The following is a 27,360-nucleotide window of genomic DNA, read 5'->3' on the forward strand; positions in this document are numbered from 1 at the left end:
ATATAACAGGAGCTTGCTAAGTAAAAAATATACTGCTTCAAGCAATGGCATGCTTTGTTTTTAAATGAAAATGTGTTGACTGCTTTGGTAAGTTTAGAAAATACACTCGTAAAATATGCATTGAAGAACTGACAGCTGTTGTGGCAAATTGATAAGAAAGTCAAGGCCACATCTAATCAGTAGCACCTAACTCTGTGCTACTGGTTGCAAAAGAAGTTTAATTTAGTTGTTGTGCTTCTATTTTTTAAGATTCTGGACACGTTGTGGTACATTCTAGCATGCCACATCCTGTTACAGGACATCACATTAGTTTGCGATACTGAATAGCACTAAGAGCATGAGTTAATGAGATGTAATGCTCAGCTCTTATTACTGGAGCATTAGTGGGTACCCTTTTAGCTACAGTTACTACCCAAATTCATCCTCTACTGCAAATCAGACACAAACCAGACTTCTTTTTTTAAACAGATGAATGCTGTTGTGCGTATTAGCCTTCTCCAAACATATTAATTGATGGGTTTAGTCCTTGTTAAATCTTTTAAAAAACATTTTCCTATGCCTTGCTTTTACATTTTTAAATGCCTCCCATATTCCTACATCCCTAAAACAATTGCCTGTGACAAAGAGCAGAATAGCGTCACCCTCACTGCTTCCTGCATAGTTGGTGTCCCACTACCATTAACCCAGAAACATGCTGCACCAATTCTCTGACACATGGCTGCTCTTGTATCTTTCCTTGGACTATTTACATTCCCCTTCAGCTTCAAATTTTGAATCCACCCCTTCAACATCCTAACATACTTTCTGTGTCTCCCTTGAGACTGAGCAATTTGTGGCTCACCCCGTAAAAGTGATTCCTAATGCAGACTGCATTCTAAGAGCAAAAATTTCAAAGTTGGGCACCTAAAGCTACATAAAAATCAAAGCTAGTGCTGAAATGAAAAACAAAAGCTCTCCATGACTCAGCTCTTAAACATGGAATCAATAATGCATCCTTTAAAATATATAAAAAGAAACCAGTATGTCTTGACTTGAGTCTTGATTGGAAAAATGCCACAAATGTACTCTGGCATATAAAGACTGATCTTGTAAATTGCTAAGTGCATCCTAGAAGTCAATGGCTGAGGAGGGTGCTGAGCATCTCACAGGACTGTGAGTGAATTCCATAATCTGGATTTCTCTGTGAAGAAGATGGCACCAACGCAATATTTCTAATCTCACCTATCTTGATTGTTCTGATGGGCCATAGGGCCACACACAGTTCGTCAGTTAGAAATATACTCCTTGAACTTTCAATGGGACTACTTATGCTTAAAGTTAAGCACATGTTCAGTGCTTTGTTGCATTGAGGTTTTAAAGCTAAATTTAAAACCATGAGGTTCACTGAATAGCTAAACCAGACTGTATTTTATGAGTTTAGCATGAAATATATTTCATATATATACATTTAGTAAGCGTTTTATTCAAAAATACATTGGCACAAACCCAAAATAGCTCTACAGACAACACAAGTTGATCCAAGCATTTGCATAGTTATGAACATTAACAGACAAGAAAGCCACCAATTTTATATTAATTTAAACGTCAGTTTAAAATACAATTGTAATGACTCATCAAATTAATCCATGGTAACATACCTGCTAAAAAGACAGACGGTCTGAAGGGAAATTCCAGATCCATGATGTGAAGAATTCTCTTTTGACTGTTAACCCAAAACTTTGAAATAAAATGGCATGATCAGCAGAGGTGAACACAAGAATCTCTGTCCGAGCAACCTTTCTATGAGCTATATATATCACACAAATCCATCATCACACAAGTGAACAAGTATGAGATAAATAGTTTTTTAATATTTAAAATAGATTTAAGTTAATGCTTTAACTGTAGGGTACTCCGAGGTAACATCAACTTCCTAATATTGAGTAACTGTTCTATATGTGCCCAGATTTGTTGAGCATAATGGCTATATGTTAAACAGTTTTCCATGGTATTTAAAAATTGACATTTCAAAGAGTGTAATGGCATAATGAAATGTAAACTGAAAACAGGAATGAGTTAATTAGACTAATGATCCCTTGACTCCTTTATTAGCCAGTTTTTTAGAAATTGGGATTAGCTTTGTTTTCTCTGCTGAATAAAGACAGGAAGGATAATGTTGATTCTAGTAAATGACAGCACCAGAAGAAATGAGTGTTTTCCTGTTAGTCATGGGTTTCATTGTTTAAGACAAAAATTTTGCTTTCATACACACATACCTAATATATTACACTTTGAGTTAGGCTCAGGCTGGAAGAGAGTCATCAGGAAAGCATTTTAGGAATGCCTAGTGGTGGTAACTTTAAAAGTGATCTACTGTATTTTACATCAGTACTGGATTCTATACATTAATGGGGATCTTCAAGACACAGAGTTGAAGAGAAGGCCGGTTAAAGGGACAACCTGAGGAAATTTGACAACATTGGAAGTTGGGCTCTTTATTTGTCCTTGTGAAAAGAATGAGCTATATTTTTTCTATTACTTGTAAAGATCATCTAAAGAAGCATGAAGAATATCCCAGTAGAGGTTTAAAAAACCTTTTAAAAAAAAAAAAAAAAGCTGTCAAGTGTACCCAGAACAGGAGAATTTTTACAACAACAGGAATCACAAGACTATTCTCGTGTAACCATTTTGAAGTCAGTGGAATTGCACAGGTGTAATAGAGGGCATAAATTTGAGCAACTAATCCTAGTTTTTAAATTAAAATGCATAATCCCCATCTTAATCCCATGAAGTACTGAGCTCCAGCCAAAGGGAGCAGTAGGGGCAAAAAACTTAACAGGCTTCAAGAGTGAGCTTGATAAGTTTATAGAGGGGATGGTATGATGAGACTGCCTACAATGGCATGTGGCCCATCAGAGACTGCTAGTAGCAAATATCCCCAACGGTTAGAGATGGGGAGGGCTCTGAGTTACTACAGAGAATTCTTTCCCAGGTGTCTGAGTGGTGGGTTGTGACCACATGCTCAAGGTCCAAGTGATTGCCATGTTTCCCCCTGGATCAGATTGGTAGAAACCCTGTAGGGGTTTTATCCCCCTCTGCAGTCTGGGGCCCAGGTCACTTGCAGGTTTAAATTAAACGGTGGATTTTCTGTAATTTGAAGTCTTTAAATCATGATTTGAGGACTTCAGTAACTCAGCCAGAGGTTATGGGCCAATTACAGGAGTGGGTGAGTGGGGTTCTGTGGCCTGCAATGTGCAGGAGGTCAAACTAGATGTTCACAATGGTCCTTTCTGGCCTTAAAGCCTATGAATCTGAGTCCTTCCACTGAAATCTATAAGAGCAGAGGGCACCAAACATCTTGCAGGATTGGGCCTTTAACGAATGCCTGTGGAATATAGAATTTATAACACAAATGAGCCCAAGCAAGGGACTTGGCAGCGGCTGAGTTATGAAGCTTTTTACTTCATTACTATTCCCACACACCCTCATTAAGCATTCTCTCTCTGTACACCACAATGAAGTAAAAGTAACAATATGATTTGTTTATGGATTTAGTATTTTCAGCTTTCAAGAGTGGAGCTGGAAGAGTGCAGATGAGCAGCTTGTGGTTAGCCCGGCAGCCCCTTGCAATTTTTGGGAATTGCGGGGACTTTCTCTTTTGAGAAAGAAAGGCTATAATATTGGTTGAGTGCCGTTAGTGATTCATTAGGTGCGATTCAATGGCTCTTGGGTATGATATTCACTCGGTACTTAATTTTACCCTGTGCCTGGTATAATATGCAGTCTGAGCATTGCCTGGAAGAGAGTCGAACATTATTGTAGTCCAACACTATGCCTGACCTTGCAGCTCAGTATTAATTTGAAGTAGTGGAATTAAAATTTTCCATTCTTTTGCATTGTCATGCCTCACATTGATAAGCACAAAGAAATGTAAATAAAAAAGACCTATTTCACAACCTAGCTACCACCTTTTTGTTTTATGACAAAAGACAGTTAATTAGCATACTAGCAGTAAGCAGCCTTCCCAAACTCGTGCTAATTATGTATTCTGTTGACCGTGACTCCAGTCATAAGGTAATTGGCTTGCAGCAACATGACATTTCAAATCATCTCTTGAAATTACATCAAAAAGCCAGCCTGTTTTGTTTTGATAGGGGAACAATCAATTTGATAAGTGGTAACACAGCTCATTGTTTCACATTAATTAGACTAATTGCAGCATGTTAGCCTCTGAAATAGACAGAACTTGGAGAAGACAAAGGCTGCGGCCTTTAGCATGCAGTGCATGTGATGGTTCCACTTGCTTGCACATACTGTAGGCAGAAAACAGAGTTGTTAGAATTCAGCCTTGCGGGAGGCTGGGTGTTAACAGTGGTTTGATGTGTTATGCTTAATCCACTGGCTTTCAATTATAAGATCTAGGTTCAAAAAATCCAGAGAGAGAGAGAGAGAGAGAGAGAAAAGAAAAAAAAAAAAAGACATTTTGATATTAATGGTGCCAAAGTTCTCAGTGCTCTTAAGCTTTCTGTCTCCTAAAACACATAACATAGAACTGGCAGCAGGATCTCTTAGGTGTTTACAAGATGTCAGGCCTCAGTTTGAAAAGGTTTTGCTTCTACCTCTGCTGTTCCTGCTCATTTTCTATTAATACTGGTTTCTCTGTATATCTATTAGTTTGAACATTTTTCTTTTAACTTTTATACTCCTGTAAACACAACATAATAACCGCTCAGAGGCTGGATTACTGAGGACAGATAGTACAGACATAGTCTCCTGTTATTGAAAGTGCCAATTGTACCTTGCTGTGTGGCGATTTTTATGATGAAGATGTATGTCATCTGTAGATAGACGTGACCAAGTGGATTTCATTTGTGACCTAACTGAAATATGAACTGAAGTTTGAAGAGATGAAAACTGAGGGTGTTATCTCAGTACACAGAGTAGGTTCCCTTTATTGTTATTTAGAGTCTGATACACACCACTAGATGCTTTGGGTGAATAAGGAATGCAGGATTGGACCCATACATTTATTACACATTCTTAAAGGATGTCTGATTAAATGGAACTCAGAATTCAGTAAGTGATATGTGACATCTGTAAACTTGAGATGGAATGAGTGAGAGGCAAGATTCCAAACTTACTCTGTAGGAGTAACGGATGCGTATGCACAAGGTGAAATCCTGATTCCCTTCCACATGGGTGGTCCTGTTGAGTTCACCAAGCAGGATTTAGCCCATAGCCAACAGAGCCCAAGCATTCCAATTCTGCTGATGCTCTCCTCCCAACAAGATGCACACTAAATAATAATAATAAAAAAAAAGAAAACAAAACAAAACAAAAACTCCATTAAAAAATCATGGAATTGATAATACTAATAGTGTTACCTGCCAGTCATTTTCGTTGATTAATAGGATTTTTAAATGAGCGTAAGGAGGTTAGGCACCCAAATCTGTTTGAAATTCAATGGATGTTGGGCACCTACTTCCCCTGAGCTCCTTTGAAATATCCCAGTCTAGATCGTTCCCTATGCCCACAGTGTGTATACTGGCTGTTTAGATTCTAAACTTTTGGGGTGCGGAGACCTTTAGTTAAATTCTCCTTGCAGATACACCACTGTAAATCTGGAGTATGGTAGTTTCAGTGAAATCAGTGGATTGGTTTTAATAGCTTTAAAATTATCATTGCTAGTTGAAGCTTTTTATTTTTATTAGTTTTGCATATGTTTTATGTCACCCCCTTAGCAAATGATCATAAACACTGTTTTAAGTCCTGCTACCAGTGACTTCATACTTCAGACTCATTTCCATCAATTTAATGGCAAGAATAAATTTTAAAAATTATATTCCAAGCAACTCAATTCCCTCACCTCGCCCCCCCCCAATAATCCATTTCTAATAGCCTTTCTTTAAGTTTAAAAAATTATATGAGGATTAGTGATGTAACTAATGTGCTGGTTTTACTAAAATGTATGGGGTTTATACAGGAGGTAAATTAGCAAAAAAGCACAAAGATTGAAGCCGTTTAGCATTCAGTTTAAGTGCTGGTTCAACTTGCCTGAACACAAACTGGAAACAGCGTTGTTAGAATTCAAGTCTATACACTTGCTGTCACTATTGGTTCTTGTGTAGTCAAGTTCCTGCTTGGAGCAGAGCAAATCTTTGCTCAGTTAAGCGAGCGTCAGTCACAGGCAAGCTTGGCTGCCAGCCCAGGGTGGTTAGACTTTTCCATGCTACACCTGAATGAGATATTGATGAGACATTGCTACCTAAACAGAGTCAAGAAACACTAGATAAAAAAAATATAATTAAATTGTCATGGGGCTGACAGAATAATTTTAAGAATATAACTTACATTTCCAATGCATAGTCGGAATGCTTACAGTAGGGAACCCATATTGCTGGCTTGGTGATAGATCATGTACAATCTTGTTGTTTAAATACTTTTCTCTCTTTTCTTCAGCATTAATCTTTAGCTGTGGATTTGAATTCTGCGCGGAAAATAGAGGCACGGGCAGATCACACTGGGACACTCTTAAGGAACTGATACTGCAAGGTGCTCTTGCAAGGTAGTTAAGCTCCCACAACACCTACTAGTTTCAATTTATGTTAATAGAGGATAGCCCCCTTGTAGCATTTTGCTCTTACCTTGTATAGTTATTATCCATAAACCAAAAATCCATAGGTTTTTTAAAAAAAGTATTTTATGGTGACCTAACGAGAACACAACTCTGAGAAATAAAGTTACAAGGTTTTGAATTGTGTAAAGACTTTGACAGTGGGTGTTTTGCACAGAGCAGAGAATAAAGGAACATTATAAGAAAATCAGGGACAGAGAAAAAAGGAGATAAAATAGAATAGTTTTTAAATAGGGATGGCTGGCAGTGCTATTAATCACACAAGTCTCTGAGCTCTAAGGGTTGCATAAGTGGAGCTAATACTAAAGAAAAGAGATACTTTGCAGATATCTTGAAATACACCATTAAAAGTCACAAGCTAAATTAAAAACAGATAACAATGTCCGAATAGATTAATGAAAAGTAATAATAAAAAACCCAACTCAAGTATCTTAAATAAATACTTAGCTCCTTTGTTGTGTGGTTGTTTTCAAAGAGAAAACAGGATTTTAATAATTGATTGTGCAAATTGCAGGTCTTGTCATACATACCGACTTCTAGGATTTGATTCTGATCCCACTTACACCATTGCCAATCTTTGGGAACTCCACAGAAGTCAATGCTGTTGCTCTGGTTTTTTGCTGTAAATGTGACCAGACCTGGCCGCTAGTTTTTGTTAGATGCTGCAGTTTTAGTGGGAAGTTACACAGTGCCTTTGAAGTGGGTTGGGATATGGGAAGGGAGAGATTTTTTCACTTCAGTTGCTGAGGTCGATCAGTGTCTTCCTATGTGGACAGGCCAGCTATGGTTCCGAGCCTGTTCCTTCACAAAGTGGCAGATCAGCTTTAGGGATGTGGTACGGGTAACAACATTTTTTTTTGAAGAACCCAAATATCTGAAACTACAAGGTAAAAGCTTCGGTAGTGGCTTTCAGTACTGGTGCTTTAATTTTTCAGTTAGCTGCCTGGATTACCTCATTCCCTTTCAAATGATCCCATCACATTAGTCTCTTCAAAGCAGACTGGATGCACAATTTAAGAATGTTCTATAGGGAACAATCCTGTCCTGGCATGGGATTGTACTAGATTACATAGTAGGTCTTTTTTATCTTTAATTATGATGTTCTATGACTTCCAATTCCTAACACGCAGTCGTACACTTGTAATTTAAAAAAAATAGTCCAAATTCCGACTTGAAACCTGAAAAAATAGCGCTGACTTCAGTGCAGACTGCATGAGCTGTATAAGTCAGTGTGGAATTTGGCTCAATATTACTTTCTCATTGGAAATGGGATATATGATAATTTATAATGTTTCAGATGATCATAATCAAACACCACATAGTAGTGTGCTTCCAAACATTTTTTAAAATCATGATTATCTTGCTTCTCCTCTTGCAGTGCGATTTTAGTCGGTTCATTTGCATGACAAGGCATGCAGTGTTGCTAAAGGGAATACAGTGAAACAAGCACTTAGCCTGATTCTGGTCTCATACCTGTTTTACACCCCAGTGTAATCACATTGACTCCTGGGCAGTTACTTCTGATTTACACTGAGAGCGTAAAATTAGGCCTTTAATTCTACTGAGCGTTGCTATTTACAAATATCTATCTGGTTTCTTTTTCAGATCTTTTAGGGCTTTGTGATGGAGGAAATGTATGTCGCACTGAGTGAGGTGGCACCAGAAACTGACTGTTCTTTTTACTGCAGTGATCATATGCAAAGGAAATTGTCAAACATCTGCCCTGCAACCATTGTTGGAAAAAGTTTTGAAGGATGTTTGTTAGTTGTTCGCAGAACTGTAGGTGCAGGATTTCTGTGGGACTTTTGCCCTGTTCATTGGAGTTGTATGGGGGTGGATCTCAGGGGTGGCATGGCTAGCAAATGCTAATTGGGTCCCCTCCAACTCGTTGTAGAAACAGCTCTGCTGCAGTGCTCACCCGTGGAGCAGTCTGATTTTTTTGTACTGCTGGCTGGCTTCCTTCTTAGCTCCTGCTTTGGCCTCTCCCTAAACGGAGTAATTTGTGCAATCCCCAGTGTAGGAACTGAGTGCTTTGAAATGCTGCCCTTAGTTGCCCTTCTTCTGCCCTCAGCAACTGGAAGTTACAAGGGGCCTGACCATGCCTACCACATGGGATGCTCTCACAAGCCACTTGCAGCAGAGTAGCACCTCACGGTACTGTGAGTTCAAAGCAAAGCATCTGGGGAGCTTGCTGGTGCCCCATAGGGAGGGGCAAAGAACTGGGGAAGCAGAGGGAAGTGAGAGGGAGAACTTGGGGGGAGCAGACAGCATGGGCTACAGCTGCAGGGAACAGAGAGCAAGGGAGCAAAGACAATATGGGGCTAAAGAATTAATGTGTTGCAAAGATCTGGGAGCCCCAAAGGGAGAAAGAACTGGGTGTAGGTAGAAATTGGGGTAACAGAAGGACAGAGAGAACTGGAGGAGGCAAAAGAAGAGCAGAAAGGATGGTGGCAGAAATTTTTTTTGGGGGGAGGACTAGGGGGTGCAGCAGAGAATTAAGGAATCCAGAGAAAGGAGGGTGAGAACTGGGGTCAGAGAAATGGAGGCCCTGGAGATAGGAGAGAGAGAACTGGATGGGGAGAGCAGGGGAGGTCTGAGGGAATGTAAGGAATGTGGTGGGGTAAAGGAGGCAGGAGTTAAGGAATGGGATAGAAGGGAGATAGAGACAGAGGATGAGGATGTAATGTGTAGAGGGAGGATAGACAGAGTGAGGCCAAAGGAGTTTGGTGGAGGGCACAGGTCCTGAGCCTGGGAGATGTGTATGTGTGGCTGGGAGCCTAGAGACAACTGGGAGAGGAGCATATCTTGACATATGAAATGGTTTCGGGGCCGAGGGGTTAATGTCACATGTTAGTGGCAGGTTGTCTCTCCAAATGCATTTGTATCACCTAGCCCTATCTCTGGGTCAATCCTGAAAGTTCTTTGGGGGTAAGGACTGTTTTTAAGTCTTGTGTTTGTACAATGTCTGGCACAGTGGGGCCTGGTCCATGACTAGCTCTCCTGGGCATTATCACAGTACAGCTAATAATAATTAATAATAGTTTCCAGTCTAAATCAGCAAAAACAGGGTGGAGAGAAGTATGCAATGTAAAAGCAGAATGCATAGTTTAAATTGGGCAAATGATTTGTTAATTAAGCTTTTTTTGTTTGTTTTTGTTTACATATCTCCTAAATTGAAGGATTATGTCATGAAGTCATAGCTGGGTGGGTTTCTGGTCAAATCATAACCAAAGAAAAGCTCATATGTAGAAAGGATGGGAGTTGGGTGTTCTAGGCATAGGGAGAAGAATGAAAAAAGTAAGGGACAATTAAAGTCTGTGAGAGATGAACAAAGAATGATGTGCCCAGAGGTATTGTTGGGCTTATTTTAATTAAAACCAATCAAACAAATTCACCAAGGGTCTGGAATGAGAGCCAAGATGTGCACAGGAGTTATCACTATGTAGAGCCTGGGGCAGTGAGGTTAAGGAGTTTGAATTTGCTGAAGAAGGAGGCAGGAAGAATCAAGAATGGAGAGACATGAGAAGTGGAGTGGTGGTGTCATGCTTAGAGGAAGAGAACTTTAGCCTCAGTCTGGTGAATGGAAGAGAGAGGGTAGGAACAACAGATGTGGAGTCCAAGGAATTGAGGTGTTATTTTCTTGGCAGATATTTTATAACTGAAGGGGTGCCCAAACACTGCGGGCCTCTCGGTTCATTTCCCGACTGGACTACCCCTGAGTCAGTGGTTATGGATGGAGCTCAGATTTCACAATCGTAGAGTAAAATGAATTGAATTATTCACACTTCCTCCCTCGCTTTAGAGAAAGGGATTTTTGGTTCAGTCAGGGTTAAATGTAAGGACACCAAATATTTCCAAACTTCAGTGAAATGCACTGAGGAGTTTCCCCTCCTCTTCCAGTCTTCTCTATCAGTGTTCCAATTGTTCTACAGGGGCTTCTGTTTCTAAAATCCCTGCTAGTTCTTGTAGAACACAAGTGGAAAGATATGGAGACGTGTTTTCAGTTGGCCACTTAGTTGTGCATGTTGTTTTTTGCATCTTCAGATTTCATATTTTTGCATGTTAAGAGCTTTTGTGACAAAGTGATAATGGATTTCTGGCCGAGCAAACACCTGTGTCAAGAGGTGTTAAATTTTCATAATGTGCCTTGTCTTTCTAGCACCAATTGCTTGTGTTGGCTTGTCTATATCTGGAATCCATTTCATTTCCTTCCTTACTAATGAGGGTTTGATTAGGGAATATGAGGAATTCCTCTGCCAAAAAGTATTGTACTTCAATCTATTTTAAAGAATTAGTCTCTGGTATTCTTTAATCATACAGGAACAAGGGAGCATATGAATAATTAACAAAATGTTTAAACTTTTGGATAGCCCAGTTTGAAAATGTTGTACAATGCATACATATGTTCAAAGATACAGGGACGTAAGATCTAACATTTTCAATGGAAGTGGAGTGTAGGGTATAACACAGATGAACAAGAAAATTGGAGGATTTAACACACAGAATACCAGGGATTCTCAAAACAGGATCTGAGCAGTTCTTGCAGGTAGTCTGTGGGGAGCTGGCAGGTCATGTGGTGCTGGTGATCCTTCTTGTTTCCAGCTGTTAAACTGCATGAAAAGACAGATAAAAGTACATTAAGTCCTTTCTTAATACAACTTTTCCAAGTAAGCAATTGCTGTAGCTGCTGTAGCTTTATGATTATGAATGGGAGGAGAATTGAAGCCTTGAAAGAGTGGTAAAGCGTTCGTGAGACAATCCCTCTGTCATGATGCAGTCCACATTATAAAAAAGATTGAGAATTCCTTCACAATATTCTTTCTAGGGTATGGTTACTACTTATGGTTGCAACTGAGAATCACTGTGTTCCTGGGCAGGGGAAAGGAGAATAGTTTTTTTTTTCTTGCATTAATTTTTCTTTTAGTATAAATTATGTCTTAAAGAAGTGATACATTCTGGGGAGATAGTTTTGGTTACTGTGTTCCTTGTCTCGCACACATTTAATGCTGCTTTGGCTTATTCTAGTCCAGTTTTGTGATCTGAAGAAATGTGATACAGTTCCTGGCCGTATGGTCTGGCTAGCTAAATCTTGTGTATGTAGTTGAGTTGGCTGGTTCTTGGCTGATGCCAGCATGTGTTGTGTTTATTATATGTAGTTCTTTCTGCTGTATAGCAATACCATATTCATCACTACTTTTTTTAATGGGGGAGTGGTTGAACTTTAGTGAGGGTCAATAATGTGTCACTCCCGCATATAGTTTTGCAAATTGGACTGTCCTTTGCATTTCTCCATATTTGAAGAAGTGGGCGAGAGACAATTCCCAATGGTAGGAGAGAACCACTAGATTTGGGAGACTTGGGGATTGGCTATGTGCACAAGTTGAACTGATTTTGAAATGTATTTAGTTAAACCTATGCAATTCCTGTGTATAGGTCTGGGTTTAACAGGTCTGCTGAAACGGAAAATATAGATGTGCTGATGCAAATGGTCTAAGCCCCGCACATGCCTAAAAGGATATAAGAAGTGAAGGGCTCCTTGTCACCATTCGAATACTCTTCCTGCACCCCAGGTAAGCCTTACACAGGCCTTTTAAACACAATTTTTGTCTGTCCACCTAGAGAGTTGTGAAAAGGAGAAGGACAAGCAAAACACAATAAAGTATATGAATGAGAATTTTTTCATAGCACAAAAGTGTGTTTGAAATGTAGAACAGACTAGATTCAAAGTCAGTTTTCTCTATCACAGAAACTGCCTTTACCAGAGCACTTGCAGTATTTTTCATAGTGCTCCAGAGATAAAGACTATATATCAGGCTACGAAAAGTGATGATATCTAAGTCTATACATTTTTTTCAATCCCTTATCCAGACAGATCAGCTGAAACCATACCGTACATGTTTATCCTTCCCCATTGATAGGCATGATTCATGATTTTGTTTCAACTGTTCTATAATCATTTTCCCTAAAAGGAGAAGGTCTTAATCTTAATGTCTGATATTAAAGAATGTCTGATATCTTAAAAAACCCCAAATCTGTCTATGACTAGTGCTTTGGAAAGAATGATCTGGGATTCCAGCTGTGATATATGGATGCTTTTAGTTTCACACTCTATGTGCAAGCAGGAAAAACAGGATTTTTATTGAAATTTTATATATTTTTTTTTTATCTCTTCTGTTTCATTGGAGTTAGTATCTTTTGACTCGGCAGTCTGAAATGTAATATAAAGCACTTGCTCACTTGTAAGTCTCCTGTCTAGCCCTGCATAGTGAGTATCCAAAGTATCAGTAATTGCTTTACATAGACAGGACTGCATCCTCAGCTGTGCCCCACTGGGTGTAGTTGAGGGGGAAGCCACAAAGGAGCCATTTGAAACTCCTCAATGCTAGGACTGGCTCTTCATGGGTCCCAGCGCTGATGTACTTCGGAGTAACTTCAGGGCTATTCTAATTCATGCTGACTTGTCGCAGCCAGTAATGGGTCATTATGCTGCCCCAGGGACTGCTGGAGTACAGAGCATTCTGACCACTTCCTAGCAATGGGGGCAGGATGCTGGCTGTATGTCAGCTGAAGATTTTGGGACATCTGGCCCACAGTCTTTACACAACCAAATTCACCTTTCAGATAAATTGCTGTGAGAATTTGAGTAATTCCGTCATCATCAGTTAAATTACTCCAGGTTTACACCGGTGTAGCTCATAGCAGAATTTAGCCTTCAGTGTGTTCTGGAGAATGAGACAGATATGTTTTTTTAAAAGTGCTTTCTAATACATTTCGTTTGGAAATATTAGGTGAATGTATATGCACTTGGTCTGGGTTTTGTGTCTGGGACTTGAACAATCAGACAATAGGTAGCTGGTCTAAAGAGGAAACGAAAAGGCTAATTTCTGCACAGAATATTGCAGAAATTGATGTACAATTCTAATCTGTAATCTGATGTACAATTCTAATCTGTATTTTTTTTTTTAAGCGTGCAATACATCAAAAGATTCCATACAGGCAAAAAGTAGCAGTTTCACTCCTAAAGATCTGGGATACCTCCAACTGTTGTTCCCAAATGAGTTTGGCTGCCTTAAGACTCAGACCTTACAGGATATATTAGTTTATGCCTCTGGGTCAGTGCTTACAGTTTCGACAAGTAAGCAATCTTTGCTCAAGTGAGGCAGAGAATCAAGGATGCATTTCTTAAGTGGAGCCAAACTGCACCTGGGGGCCCTATAAGTCTGATTCTGTTAAGTTCTGCAGCGACTTCAGCATTCTTAAAATAAAAATTATATCGGTGAGGCTGATGTTTCAGAGTCAGCCACAGAATAATTTTACTACATTAACTGTATACATGAAGGAAGGTAGAGCCACTGGCCAGTGGTATGATTATATTATCCCTGGGGTGTGAATAAACAGGGGTTCACTTTCATGAGTATTCACCCATACAATATTGGATATTAGGTAAAATATCCCAAGTCAGTGATGCACCCGGTAAGGGTTTCCGCTGCTGCAGAATGTCCTCTTAACGGAAAACGTACAGCGTTAGTAGAGGTTGCCATAAGCTCTGGGCAAGATCTGTTCACTCTGATCATTATCCCATGAAGGACCAGAACCTGCTCTCAGTTAAATCCAGACCAACTGGACTGTCATCAGTGAGGTATTCCAGATTTATGCTGATGCAAGCAGAATCTGGCCTATTGTAAAAATTCTGTTGATACTCCAAACACAGAGGATTTATTTATAATCTTATTCAAAAGTTGCTTGCCCTGCTATGCTTGAGAAATCTTTGAAATGTTCCTCTCTCTTAGATAATATCACTCTTGTTTACCCTTTTCTTCTACATCAAGAGTTAGGAATGGTCTCACTGGTACTTTCTAGCTGACTGGAGACACAGAATAGTCATGAACCCATTTTTGCCAGTTACATTGAGTTTACGGCTATCTTGTGTAACCAGAGCAGAGCAAAACAGCTGGAGCACACCAGTAAATCTGGTCCCTACTTTTATCCTCATTTTTTAGGTCTTTTCCCTGCCTTCACTTCTCTGATTTCTTCCTACTCTCCTGATGTAATGTTTCCTGTTTCTCATCTTGTTCTCCTACCAAACTCTTCTACCATGCCTCTCTTACACTTGGAACAATGTCTCTTTTATTTTGTGTGCCAAACAGCCAACTTCCATTCATTTAAATCCCCTCTTTAAAAATACTCCTTGCATAAGACCTGTTAATAACTACCCACCAAAGAAATGAAAAGAGCGGAGAGTGAGGGGGAGACAGTAAGTTTGCACTGCTCTGAAATAAATCTTCATCTTCCACTTGAAACTATATGGACTGTAATTTTGATCATAACCTGCCTGGGGCACATAGTGTAAGCAAGCCTATCACTGCATTCCAACAACCACCATAGTAGAATAACAAAAAAGAACCGAGAGAAGGATCGTTTAACTTACGGGGATTGTTTTTTTTACTCATCTGTTTCAAGGTGCAGATACTACCCAAACAACAGTTGAGCTGAAATATCAGAAGAAGAAAGTGGGATAGCAAGATGTAATTTTGTATCTCTATGTCAGTCTCTTGACTCCTTATGCAGCTGAGGGAGTTCATGTGTGTGAGTTAGGGATTTTTAATTGTATTGTAATATGTCAGTGTAATTTATCTAATGTACCTAAATTCTTATAAGCAATGGGTCATATGGGCATGGTGCATTTTACACTGTCCCATTTCCCACAGAAAAATCTTAAGATCGCCCCATGGACTGTCTCCCTCTCCCTTACTCCCCAATTGTCTTTTATCATTGTCAGAAACTCTGAGTCTTTTGTTATCTTGTTGTCATGTCATTACCATTTATGCCTAGAAAGTCAAGTGCACAACTATGAATGCATACAAGGCCTCTTAAATAACTCAGTGAACCTCATTGTAAATTTATATTCAACTATGCAGTGGGAGTTAAATATTTCACCAAAAATAGGGCATTTTAAATTGAATTCAGTGTGATACCAATGAGTAATCCCATTACAGTATGCATTCACCTCCGTTCATTGAACTTTCTTAAACATGTTGAGAAAAGTGGTCAAATTCTACTTTTACAATCACAGTTTGGCTAGTATTCAGTCAGAGTTGCAAGTGTGTAGCCTGCTAAAAATATATATTAATATTTGGTATTTGCAGTGTATGCAGTCCTTTCATCCAAGGATCTGGAAACATTTTACAAATCTTATTTGATGCAGTCTTGCAACACCTCTGTGAAGCATATAAATATTTTTCTCTCTCCTTTTACAAATCGAAAACTTGAAAGACAGAGAAGTTAAGTGATTTGCCCAAGGTCACAAAATCAGTCACTTGCAGAGTCAGGAAGGAACCAAGGAGTTCTGATTTCCAGACCCTGCACTGACCTATTGATGATATTGCCTCATGGCTGCAAAAAGAACAAGTCCAGGAGATGGTGAGAGAAGGGTGATTCTGAGTGTGGCATTCACACCAATATTGCTGTAGAGTGAGTTCAGAATCAAATAGAGCTGAGTACATTTCTCTCTCTCTCGATTTCCCAGATTATGACAGTTATGTTGAAACAAGCATTGGGTGAAATCCTGGCTCCATTCAAATCACTGGCAAAATTCCTATTGACTATAATGAGACCAGGATTACATCCTTTTTAAGCATGTGTATGTGTGAACATGTCACAGGCTTTGTGTGGGAAATTCTAAGATTCTTGCAGGTTGATTTACTAATTGTGAGGCTGCTTTGGGTTGCTTTTCACATTATTGCCTGTAGCTTTGGTCTCAGGGAGAGATTTTACAGCAGAAGACTGTTAAATATCATTTATTTAACCTTCGAAAATCCACCAGAGAGCTGTATACAAGGGGTTTTTTTTAGCTTACTTTCAAATTTACAGATAGTACCCTTGCCCTCATCCTCTGCATATTTGTTTCTGAAACTCTGGGTAAAGGCTATAAATAGCCAGCAACAGTATCTATTCTTATCTCCTCTCCCCCATTCACTCTACCAAAACATCCTGGCAGCAACCTTGGGACCACATTTAGAGAAATAGTAAGAGAGGAGGAAAGACAATAAATTACTCTGGTATCACTTACTTTTTCTGCACTACTATTAAGACTTACCTCAGTCCTTGCTTAGGTTGGGGCGGACCAGTGGGGAATAGTTATGGGATATGATGTGAAATTAGAGATTTAGCAAATCATGTGTGATAGCTCTGTGGAGACCAGGAATAATAGCGACAACATGCTAATTGTCAGTCCACCCAAAACAGTTCTTCCTCTGCTGAGATTTATGGCAGATCTTCTGAATGGGGGAGACAAGAGTTTGGCTTTAAACATAAAAAATAGAATGATATTGCGTTCTAACATTGTCCTTCACTCTAAAAGTGTGGTCACATATGTTCACTATTGGATTAAGGACATATATTTAGAGTAGCGATAAAGCCTCTGTTGACACAGTGGTGAAAAAGCCACTTTTCCTTCCTGTAGGCCAAGTCCTTCAGTAGAAGTTTGCCTAAGAAAGGATTGAGTAAAAACTGGGCTCAATAGCTCACAATTTGACCTGTGATTAAGATTGCCTCAGATTTCTGAATTTACCACGAGTTTTGTTCGCACACAAACTCAGGATCGTACATTGGCCTTTCTTCACTGGTGAGTGTGTTTATTTCACAATGCTCGTTGTTTTCTCCCAGCCAATTCTCTGATGAACTGCGTGAATCATTGGCATATGAAGTCTCTTTCATTGCCATGCTGAAGACCTGGATTCTGCTTGTCATGAGGACAGTGGCGAAAATGACTGTTCTAGCCAATGGACCAGTTCCTCCGCTGGTCTAAATTGGTGTAGCTCCATTGACTTCAGCGGAACTATGCTGATTGACACCAACTGAGGATCTGGCCCAGGGTGTTGACAAGGAATATTTTCCTCAACTCCATTGGATTCAGAGAAGTGGAGCCAGCTGACCTTTGCTTGAAGCAGCTGTCTTAATCCCAACTCTACATATAAAATGATGGGGTCTAAATTAGCTGTTACCACTCAAGAAAGAGATCTTGGAGTCATTGTGGATAGTTCTCTGGAAACATCCACTCAATGTGCAGTGGCGGTCAAAAAAGCTAACAGAATGTTGGGAATCATTAAGAAAGGGATAGATAATAAGACAGAAAATATCATACTGCCTCTATATAAGCCCACGGTACGTCCATATCTTGAATACTGCATGCAGATGTGGTCGCCCCATCTCAAAAAAGATATGTTGGAATTGAAAAAGGTTCAGAAAAGGGCAACAAAATGATTAGGGGTATGGAACGGCTTCCATATGAGGAGAGATTAATAAGACTGGGACTTTTCACCTTGAAAAAGAGATGACTAAGGGGGGGGATATGATCGAGGTCTATAAAATCATGACTGGTGTGGAGAAAGTAAATAAGGAAGCGTTATTTAATCCTTCTCATAACACAAGAACTAGGGGCCAGCCAATGAAATTAATAGGCAGCAGGTTTAAAACAAACAAAAGGAAGTATTTCTTCACATAACGCACAGTCAACCGGTGGGACTTTTTGCCAGAGGATGTTGTGAAGGCCAAAACTATAACAGGGTTCAAAAAAGAACTAGATAAATTAATGGAGGATGAGTCCATCAATGGCTATTAGGCAGGATGGGCAGGGATGGTGTCCCTAGCCTCTGTTTGCCAAAAGCTGGGAATGAGTGACAGGGGATGGATCACTTGATGAATACGTGTTCTGTTCATTCCCACTGGGGCACCTGGCATTGGCCTGCTTTGGAAGACAGGAAACTGAGCTAGATGGACCTTTGGTCTGATCCATTATGGCCATTCTTATGTTCTTGTCTTCATTGTCGGTGTGTGTGGGGAGGAGTAGACGCAGAGGACAGGAATGAGATCATGCAAGTCTGCATTTGTGGAGGAGTTTGATGTGGGAGAGATGTCAGGAGAAGGGAGCAGACAAGTTGAACCTGAAAGGGGACATAGTGAGGAAAGAGGACAGAGGGGAAGTGATGAGCACAGAGGGACAGGGAGGAAACAGAAGGGGGAAGAGAAGGACACAGCAAGAAAGATAGTCTTTAAGTTAAGCACTTAAGGGGCCTAGTCTCTGACTTCCATAGGGCCACTTTCTGGTCTCATTTACATAGGCGTGAGTCCAGAGTAACTCCGTCAATTTCATTGGAGCTACTTCATATTTACACTGAGGTAGCTGAGATCATGATTGAGTTGATCAAGTTGTAGCTGAGATCAGTTTGCTGTGCTCCTGGGAAAAGGAATATTCAGGTTGCTATGCAGCAATTCCTGTAACCAAACTAAGAACTGAATTGACAGGCTCCCAAGGGAATCTTACTTGAGTGTTCTCCAAGTGAGAAAGGACCATGTAATGCATGCCCTAAGGAAGGGAGAAGCCCTCGTGTGGGGAGGAAAAAAAAAAGGCTTGCATTGGAGGAATGACCAGTCAGAAATTTTCTTTTCCTTTGGAATAATACTTAGCTCTTAAAGCACTTTACATATGGAGATCTCAAAGAGCTTTATCAAAGGGAGTGAAATGGTTTGCCACAACTCACACAGCAGGTCAGAGTCAGAGCAGGGACTAGAACCCGGGTCTTCTGTAGCCTATCCACTGAACCACGCTGGCTCTCAAGAACAAAAAATTTACTTACCGTCACTCCTTAATGGATCTTTGGCTGCATCAAAAAATGAGCAAACGGTTTTGTGCCCTGGTTGCTAAAAGCTAGATTCTCCTATGTGTTCTGTACCTGCTGCAGAGAACTTCCTTCCCCAAATTGGGATAGCTGCACTAGCTGATGTGTTGGTGGAGTGAACCAAGCTTCTTGCCCAGCCCTTGCCTGGTTTACTCCTGCCCAATTGCACAGGGATGGGAAGTAGCAGTCCCACAGAAGCTTCTCTCTTTGTGCTGCTGCCTGCTATCTGGGTAACTAGTGCAAGAGAGCTTATTATGGCCACATTACTCCTTTGTGTGGTCATGCAAGCTAGGCCACGCTGTGACCCATTCTGTTTTATTTCAGTGTGACGGCATGTGGAGTAAGGTAGTGCTCAACTGCACAGAATCTGGCCCTAAATTTGGAAATAAGTGCAGCTAGTGAAATGTGGACTTTTCAAAACTGGTTCAGCCTTCAAACATTCGTTATTTTAAAAGTATTGAACTGATGTTCTTCAGACTTGGTTTGTTGTCTATATTGGACTGAGATTTAAGAAACAAACCTAGTTTGAAGAACATCAATCTCACACTTTTAAAGGTCTGATTGTTTATATTCAGCAAGTGGGAGATTTTTCCTTCTTTTTAAGACTGATTGAAGCTATATGCAAAAAACAAAACATGAGTACAATAGTAAGATTGAGGTCCGTCAATGTGCAAGTTCAGAATGAATGCACTACCTAATTCTACCACTTATACATGTGATCTATGACAGTCTTGATATGCGCTGATAATGAAACTTTATATTCTATTTTATTTTTTTCTATAACTTTGAATGTTCTCTTTGGATGGTCTGTATCTTAACATGATCATATAATTATAAGACTATCATAATCCATATGCAAAGGAACAGAGTTAAGATGATAGCATGTTTTCATCGTTACATTAAATTCTGAGTTTCCCATTTTTGTGTGTTTATACTATATTAACACTAACATATAAAATATGTGATTGATATGTTTTTATGTGAAGTCCTTCAAGATTTTTCTCAAGAAAGGTGTTATACCAATTAAAAATATTGTTTCATCTGCACCCTGTACCATACCATTGTATCCCTCTGTCTCTGTGATTTTCTCTCTATTCTTTACTCTTTCTCTCCATAAAAATGTCTAGTAGTATTATTTTGTGCTGTTACTTTGTGATTTATTCCATATAATTACCACAGTTCCAAAGGCACGGGAAGTCAATGGGGGAGGGGGGGTCTTTCCATTGAATTCATTGGACTTACATCAGACCTGTCAAGGTTCCTTCCCCACTCTGAACTCTAGGGTACAGATGTTGGGACCTAAATGAAAGACCCCATAAGCTTATTCTTACCAGCTTAGGTTAAAACTTCCCCAAGGTACAAACTTTTACCTTTTGTCCTTGTACCTTATGCTGCCACCACGAAGCGTGTTAAACAAAGAACAGGGAAAGAGCCCACTTTGAGACGTCTTCCCCCCAAAAATATCCCCCCAAGCCCTACACCCCCTTTCCTAGGGGAGGCTTGGTAAAAATCCTCACCAATTTGCATAGGTGAACACAGACCCAAACCCTTGGATCTTAAGAACAATGAAAAAGCAAGCAGGTTCTTAAAAGAAGGATTTTAATTAAAGAAAAAGTAAAAGAATCACCTCTGTAATCAGGATGGTAAATACCTTACAGGGTAATCAGATTCAAAACACAGAGATTCCCTCTAGGCAAAACCTTAAGTTACAAAAAGACACAAAAACAGGAATATACATCCCATTCAGCACAACTTATTTTATCAGCCATTTAAACAAAAGAGAATCTAACACATATCTAACTAGATTGCTTACTAACTCTTTACAGGAGTTCTGACCTGCATTCCTGCTCTGGTCCCGGCAAAAGCATCACAGACAGACAGACAGACAGGACCCTTTGTTCCCCCCGCCCCTCCAGCTTTGAAAGTAACTTGTCTCCTCATTGGTCATTTTGGTCAGGTGCCAGTGAGGTTATCTTAGCTTCTTAACCCTTTAGAGTGAAAGGGTTTTGCCTCTGGCCAGGAGGGATTTTATAGTTCTGTATACAGAAAGGTGGTTACCCTTCCCTTTATATTTGTGACAAGACCCTTAACAGAATAGATACTTAACAAAGGCTGAATTTCAGCTCTGAATGGGATAGATGTTTAATGAATGCTCTCATCGTCTTGAGAGATGGCAGCCAGTACAGAAGGTGAGATGAAAGTTGAAGTTTTGTGGGAAGGATACTTTATTTTAACTAAACTTTGTTTTTGCTCCCCTTTTCCCCCTTTGTTTTAAAGCAAAGATATACACGAATACTCAGACATTCCTGTTCTGCATTAGAATAGCCATCAAAGTCAGCCTAGACCATTTGGATCATGTCACTCGTCTTAAAGTGTATAGCTGTTTTTAAAGAAAGAACATGTCATGTTCTGAACAGGGATCTTTAATGCATGAAACTTGTTTAAAGCATTAATAAATCAAGTCCTTGCTGTTACAACCTATATCTGATTTTCATTCATGACATTCTGTTTCTTTGTGCATGAGAACTGGAAAAAAATATATGTCAAGCCCCAAAACTATTGGGAAGATTTAAAAAATGAAATATAATAAAATAAAAAGCATAGGAAATAATGTTCTGTATCTGCTAGGATGTTTAATAATGGTGCTATTTTTGAACAGCTATTGCCATAGGAGGTTGTGAGCTGCATAGGGCTATTTTCATTATTTATGGTCTATTGAATAGGCTGTTTTTCACACATTTCTCCCCCACTCCCCCAAAAAGGGGCATAATTAGGACCAAATAAAGAGTATTTGGGCCTTATTCTCCTCTCATTTACACTATTTTTATTCAAACATTGCTCCATTGGTTTCAGTGGAGTTACTTGTGATATCAGAAAACATCAGTCTTTTGTGTTTCTTGGGCTTCATGCCTCATTTTTGACCTTGCTTGCCTAAAACGAATGCAAAAAAAATGTAAACTGAAAAAAACCCCCACATTTGAATTAATCCAGAGTTGTTTGGGATTGCGGAGTATATCAAAGTAGTATGCCTCTGAAGTTACAAAAGTCTCTTGTAAGAAGACAGCATACGTCTGAATTTGGGAAAATTTTGGTAAATTCTGCAATATAGTCCATAATCTTTAATCATTGTAACTACTGGTGTGCCAAACGTCGGTATTTGGATCCAGGTTTGGGTTAGATTTGGGGCCAGCGTTCATGGACCTGATTCTCCATTGCTTTGAACTATGCTCTTACTCTTTCCTCCACTACAAAGATTCACATGCCTCTTATTAGGACATTACATTAAAAGTAGGTAAACTGTCCTTTTTCTCATTTTAAAAGATTCCTTTAGTGGTGACGAAAGATCCCAAACTGATAATCTTGGGAGTTGAAGTCCCATATGGAACAGATATGCTGCATGTAGAATCAGTGCAAGCTTTCTGACCCCACCTGCCGTGGTGCCTCCACCCTGAATTGGAGATACAACTCCAAAGGTGTTCAGAGAGTTCCGTCTCTGTGCCCACACAATCCTTGGCTGAGCATGTCAACAAAGGCACCAGTTGGAATGGTGTGGTTTTTTTTTTTTTTTTAAGTGTGTGTGTGTGAGCTCCAGTCCACTAGGGGCTGCAGAGAGACCAAAAGTGCATTTTACATAGGCTGCTGCAATTTGAACAGCAATCTGATGGTAATGACTTTGAATTACATCTAGAATGAACTTGATTTGAGCCAGTGACCTTGAGCTGAAAGAGTCCGTAGGCCATTATCAAAGACCTGAGCCCCTTTTTGTAGTTTTAAATGATTTTGTTTATGTAGATTGGTTTAGTTTTATTTGTTTTTTAATCTGGGTACAGCATAATAGAGGTGACAATCCGTATATTATAAGAACAGATAAGCCCATGACGTTTTCCTGTACCATTCTGTTTGCTTTAGAAAGCTGAGTTTTAGGCACTGCCTGTTGTGTGGTCCTACTTGCTAAGCTGCTCAAAAACCTCAAATTTCCAACAACTCAACTCTTTGTAGCAAACCTGAGCATGCAGCATAACACACAAAGTGTTGTGATTTGTTGCCATGCTGACAGTGTCAACTTAACTACAGCTGACAAACAGTTTTTAAATAGAACATTTCAATTCATTATAGTATTCTCCATCTGTTCCCCCCCACTCCACACACAAGCAAAACATTTGAAAAATGTTACCACAATGGTTTGGTTTACACATCCAGACACTAACATAAAAAATTTGCTAAAGACTGTATTTTAGGACTCCAGTTAAATAATGATAGTCTTCAGTGTAAAAAAAGGAAACTCTCTTAATTAACTAAAAAAAATCTAATGGATCTGCTTACTTGTGTATAGTCAGTGATTTTCCCAATCATTTTTGGAGGGGAGGGAGTATGTATTTTTATCTCTTTATATATTTTCTCTAGTTTCCATTTTCATCTATTTTGGTAGCATTTTACCTGCTTCTTTCCAAAATGGCTGCAATCACTGTTCCTAGTGTAGTGTCACTGACAGGAAGGGAACATTCATTATCTAGTGGTTAAATCAGACTACTGGGAGTCAAGTTTACTGGGAGTTGTACCTGGCTCTGCCACTGACTCATTGTGTGACCTTGAACGAGTCGCACAACCTTTTTGTACGTCAGTTTACCCATATGTAGAACAACATTGACCTACCTCAAGCAGATGTTGTGAGGCTTCATTAAGTGTCTGTAAAGTTCTTTGAAATACTGAGGTGAAAAATACTGTAGAAGTACAAAGTATTTATTTATTTATTTTATTTATTGTGTCTGACTGCACTACTTCCCACAAACCTGCCACTAAAGCGGTTGTATGGATTGGTTGCTGAGTGAACTATGAATCCATCAATTCATCCATCATTCTTTCTCTTGTAGATTGAACCCAGCTGGTTAGCATTGCCCATTAGTGACTTTTAATAAATCAAATCATATTTGCTGTTTTAATTGTATCTTAAAGGGTAATATGGGCTGTGCTTTTAAATTAAAAATACGGTGTGACAACATGTACCTTAGAAGTCCTACTACTCCAGTGTTACTTACAGTGTTAAATCGTTGGTTTAAAGCTAGATTTAAAAGTGTAAGGAAACTTCATAATTCTACTACGTAGTACTTCCCAATTCTGGCAGAAGGTTTCCTCAGCACTTCTTTTCCAAGCTTTGGGCATGAATGTTTGTACAATCTGCTCAGAGCATCTTCTCAGAAGGCACATTTTGAAAATAAAATCAGCTCAAAAACGGCAATCCACAGTGAAAACACCTAAGAACTGTTGTTTAGTGACAGACACAGTGATGGCCATTTAAAAAAAGAGAAAGGTGCCAAAATAATGTAAAATCAGAGCTCATGAATTATTCAATGTTCATTTGAGTGAGATTTTTATTTTTATTGTTAAAAGATACTGGCCAAAAAAGCTTTCCCCCAAACTAATAACATAGGGAATAACAAACTGGAGTGCTTTATTTTTAATCTGGGGCCAAAAGTAATAAAACTATCTTATAAATCTCATTAAAAAGGAGTAAAACATTGATAAAATAATCTCCTTTATATATGATTACCTTAGATATAGGAAAAGCAGGGATTTTGTAAGGAAACCGTTGCTCTGGGTGGAATCCTAACCCCATTGAAATAAATGAGAGTTTTGCCATTGATATCAGTGGGGCCAGGATCTCACCCTATGACCTATCTGCTTTTAGAAAATGGGGCAAGTCCTTGAGGCTTCATGGAGTTTACCTTCTTCCTGAATTCAGAAATGCATAGTTCATTTGTTTTGCAAGCAGGAAAATCAGCACAGAGGTGGCTAGTCAGTAATTTCAGACTCTTTAGAGGAGATCAAAGAAGAAGGCAATAGTGAGGAGGCGTATCCTTATATGAAAAGGAAAATACCTAAGTAACTGAGATAGTGTGGTGAGGAAATAATAGGAATAAAAAAGATTTATTAAAAGAACAAACTGAGTAATTATGGGAGATTTCAACTGCTGGGATCTGAACTGGGACACACTAAGTGGAGCAATAAACTGAGCAATACATTTGTGGACATGGTGACCTGAATCTGGGCCCTCATGCTACTTTTCAGCATTAAAAGGAGTGGGAAGTATAGACAGATTTGTAGCCTCTGGCTTTTTACCATTTTTTGGCCAATGTCCCTTCTAGATGGGAGGACTCTGACGTTGTAGACTTAAGAGGGGGATTTGCCTGCAATAATTGCAGAACCTGGAACCCACAAGGGGAAACTGCATGGATTTTTGGGTTTCCTCATGTCCAGACCCTGTCTCCACACATTTTCTGGGTCTTGACACACCCAAGGCATTGACTGGCGCTTACTCCTTTGTGTGGACATTATCAACGGAGTAAAAAGCAACATATGGAAACTGATTGAGACTGCTAGAGTACCAGGGTCCTCATGAACTTAATGGGGAACATGTCCCATAATGCGACTGTAACAGTGTCTTCATCTTTCCCTATGGCCTTGCAAAGCAGGCCTCCATTGCTGTAGATGCAGAGTCGCTATGCAAAGAAGTTGCTATGCAATTGAGGGGGACCATAATGAGCAGTTGCTTTTCTCCTTTGCACAGTCACTGCATTCCGTCCATTTGGTGCGCTCAACGCTTCTGTGTTTCTATGCCCCGTTGTGTATTTCCACATCTAGCTACTCTTTTTTTTTTTTTTTTTTTTTTTTTAATTTCCACTCACAAGACTTACAAGATACTACTGACAATGTGGCCTGGAGTGATTCAGGGAAAATGGTCCTTGTGAATTTTGAAGGAAGGCAGGAAGTATCTGATTAAATGGAAAGAAATCCAAAGAAAAGCCTCAGAGAAGAAATGGCAAGTGTTCAAAGAAAATATGCATCCAAGGACTGTGTGAGTAGCAGCTGGTAATAAGTTCAGCAAAAAATAAAATAGATAAAGCAGATGAAAAGTGCAAATTTGTCATCCAGAATATAAGAACAGGTAACAATGTGTACAGAATATAAGAGCCTAATCCAGTGAGGAGCTGAGTGTCTTCAACTCCCTTTGAAATCAGAGGGAATTTAGGGTGCTCAGTCTCTTGCAAGACTGGGTCCTAATGCATTGGGTAAAGAGGATTGTAAAGCTAAAATGAAGAGTTTAAGAAATTGTCAGAAAAGCAAAGGTAAAACTGAGAGAAACAGTAAATAAAGAGGTTATGATAAATACTAAGATGTAATAAGAAAGGTCAGCAAAGGAGACATTTGGTCTGTAAGAGAAACTTTTCCAAGGAATAAAGTGGATAGACTCTACAAGGTAATTTGAGCTAGTGTCAAACACAAAACCAAGGGGACACGAGCTGTAGCTAAGGAAAGGGCCAGGCGCTCTAGGAATTTAGGCAGCATTTCTTTAGAGAGAACAGTTAATAATGTATGTGGATTGAACTACTAAGGGCAGTAATTGGAGCAATAGAATTATGAAGGAAAATATTTTAGGGTATATGTGCTAATGTTCTTCATTGCCTCCTTCTCTCTTAACATTTCATATTAGTTCACCTTAGGGAACAGCACATTACTACTATCTTCAGAGTTTGTTTTATCATCTTCCAAAGTGAACCACCTCCTCTCTCCCCACTCTCTGCTTTAAAAAAAAAATCTGAAGTATTTTTTTCCTCTTATGGAAAATTTTCTCTGTCTCTGTCTCTCTCAACCTGAATTGTTGTCTGAAGTGACTTCCTTCCAAGATCCCACCATTTGATAAAAGGAATAAAATACAGAAAGATAAGTTCTTAAAATCACTCTGGGCTTTCTTTAATGATAATCATTAGCCCTGTTCTGAACTCTATTGACAAAATCAATCTTGGAATATTCTTAAAAGCAGAGCCAGTGTTCTTTTAAAGAGAGAACTACTTACTTAGAAGTTCTAATGAAACTGACCTAATTCTTCAGTTATACACTAACATTTTTTAAACAAACAGTAAAATAAAGATAGTTTGGAAATGATGCATATTGATTCCAGTAAATGAACAGGTTAGAACCTTGACTGCAAAGTTAATTTCTCAGTAGCTGCCTAAAATGTTCTTTTTCTTTGCTGAAGAACACCAGATATTGTTTGCATGCATCTTGATAACC

At 39.3% G+C, this 27,360-nt stretch overlaps 1 protein-coding gene across 12 annotated transcripts in view; it reads left to right on the forward strand.

Moving 5' to 3' along the window:
• Positions 1-27,360, forward strand: part of ESRRG (estrogen related receptor gamma) — a 486,222-nt gene that overhangs the window by 215,267 nt on the left and 243,595 nt on the right. For 2 of the 12 annotated variants that reach the window (XM_073338902.2, XM_073338904.2), the window contains one exon: positions 12,047-12,183. The exons of 9 other annotated variants lie outside the window; for them this stretch is intronic. Coding sequence is in view for 1 of the 3 variants with exons in the window: in XM_073338897.2 (XP_073194998.1) it covers positions 26,127-26,143 (17 nt within the window). In the remaining 2 variants the exon portion in view is untranslated. Of the gene's footprint in view, positions 1-12,046; positions 12,184-26,121; positions 26,144-27,360 lie in introns of those variants that run through there. One more of the 12 variants, XM_073338897.2, reaches the window with a different exon arrangement.

This window comes from Lepidochelys kempii, chromosome 3, assembly GCF_965140285.1.
Source record: "Lepidochelys kempii isolate rLepKem1 chromosome 3, rLepKem1.hap1, whole genome shotgun sequence".
In the NCBI taxonomy this organism is placed as follows: domain Eukaryota; kingdom Metazoa; phylum Chordata; order Testudines; family Cheloniidae; genus Lepidochelys; species Lepidochelys kempii.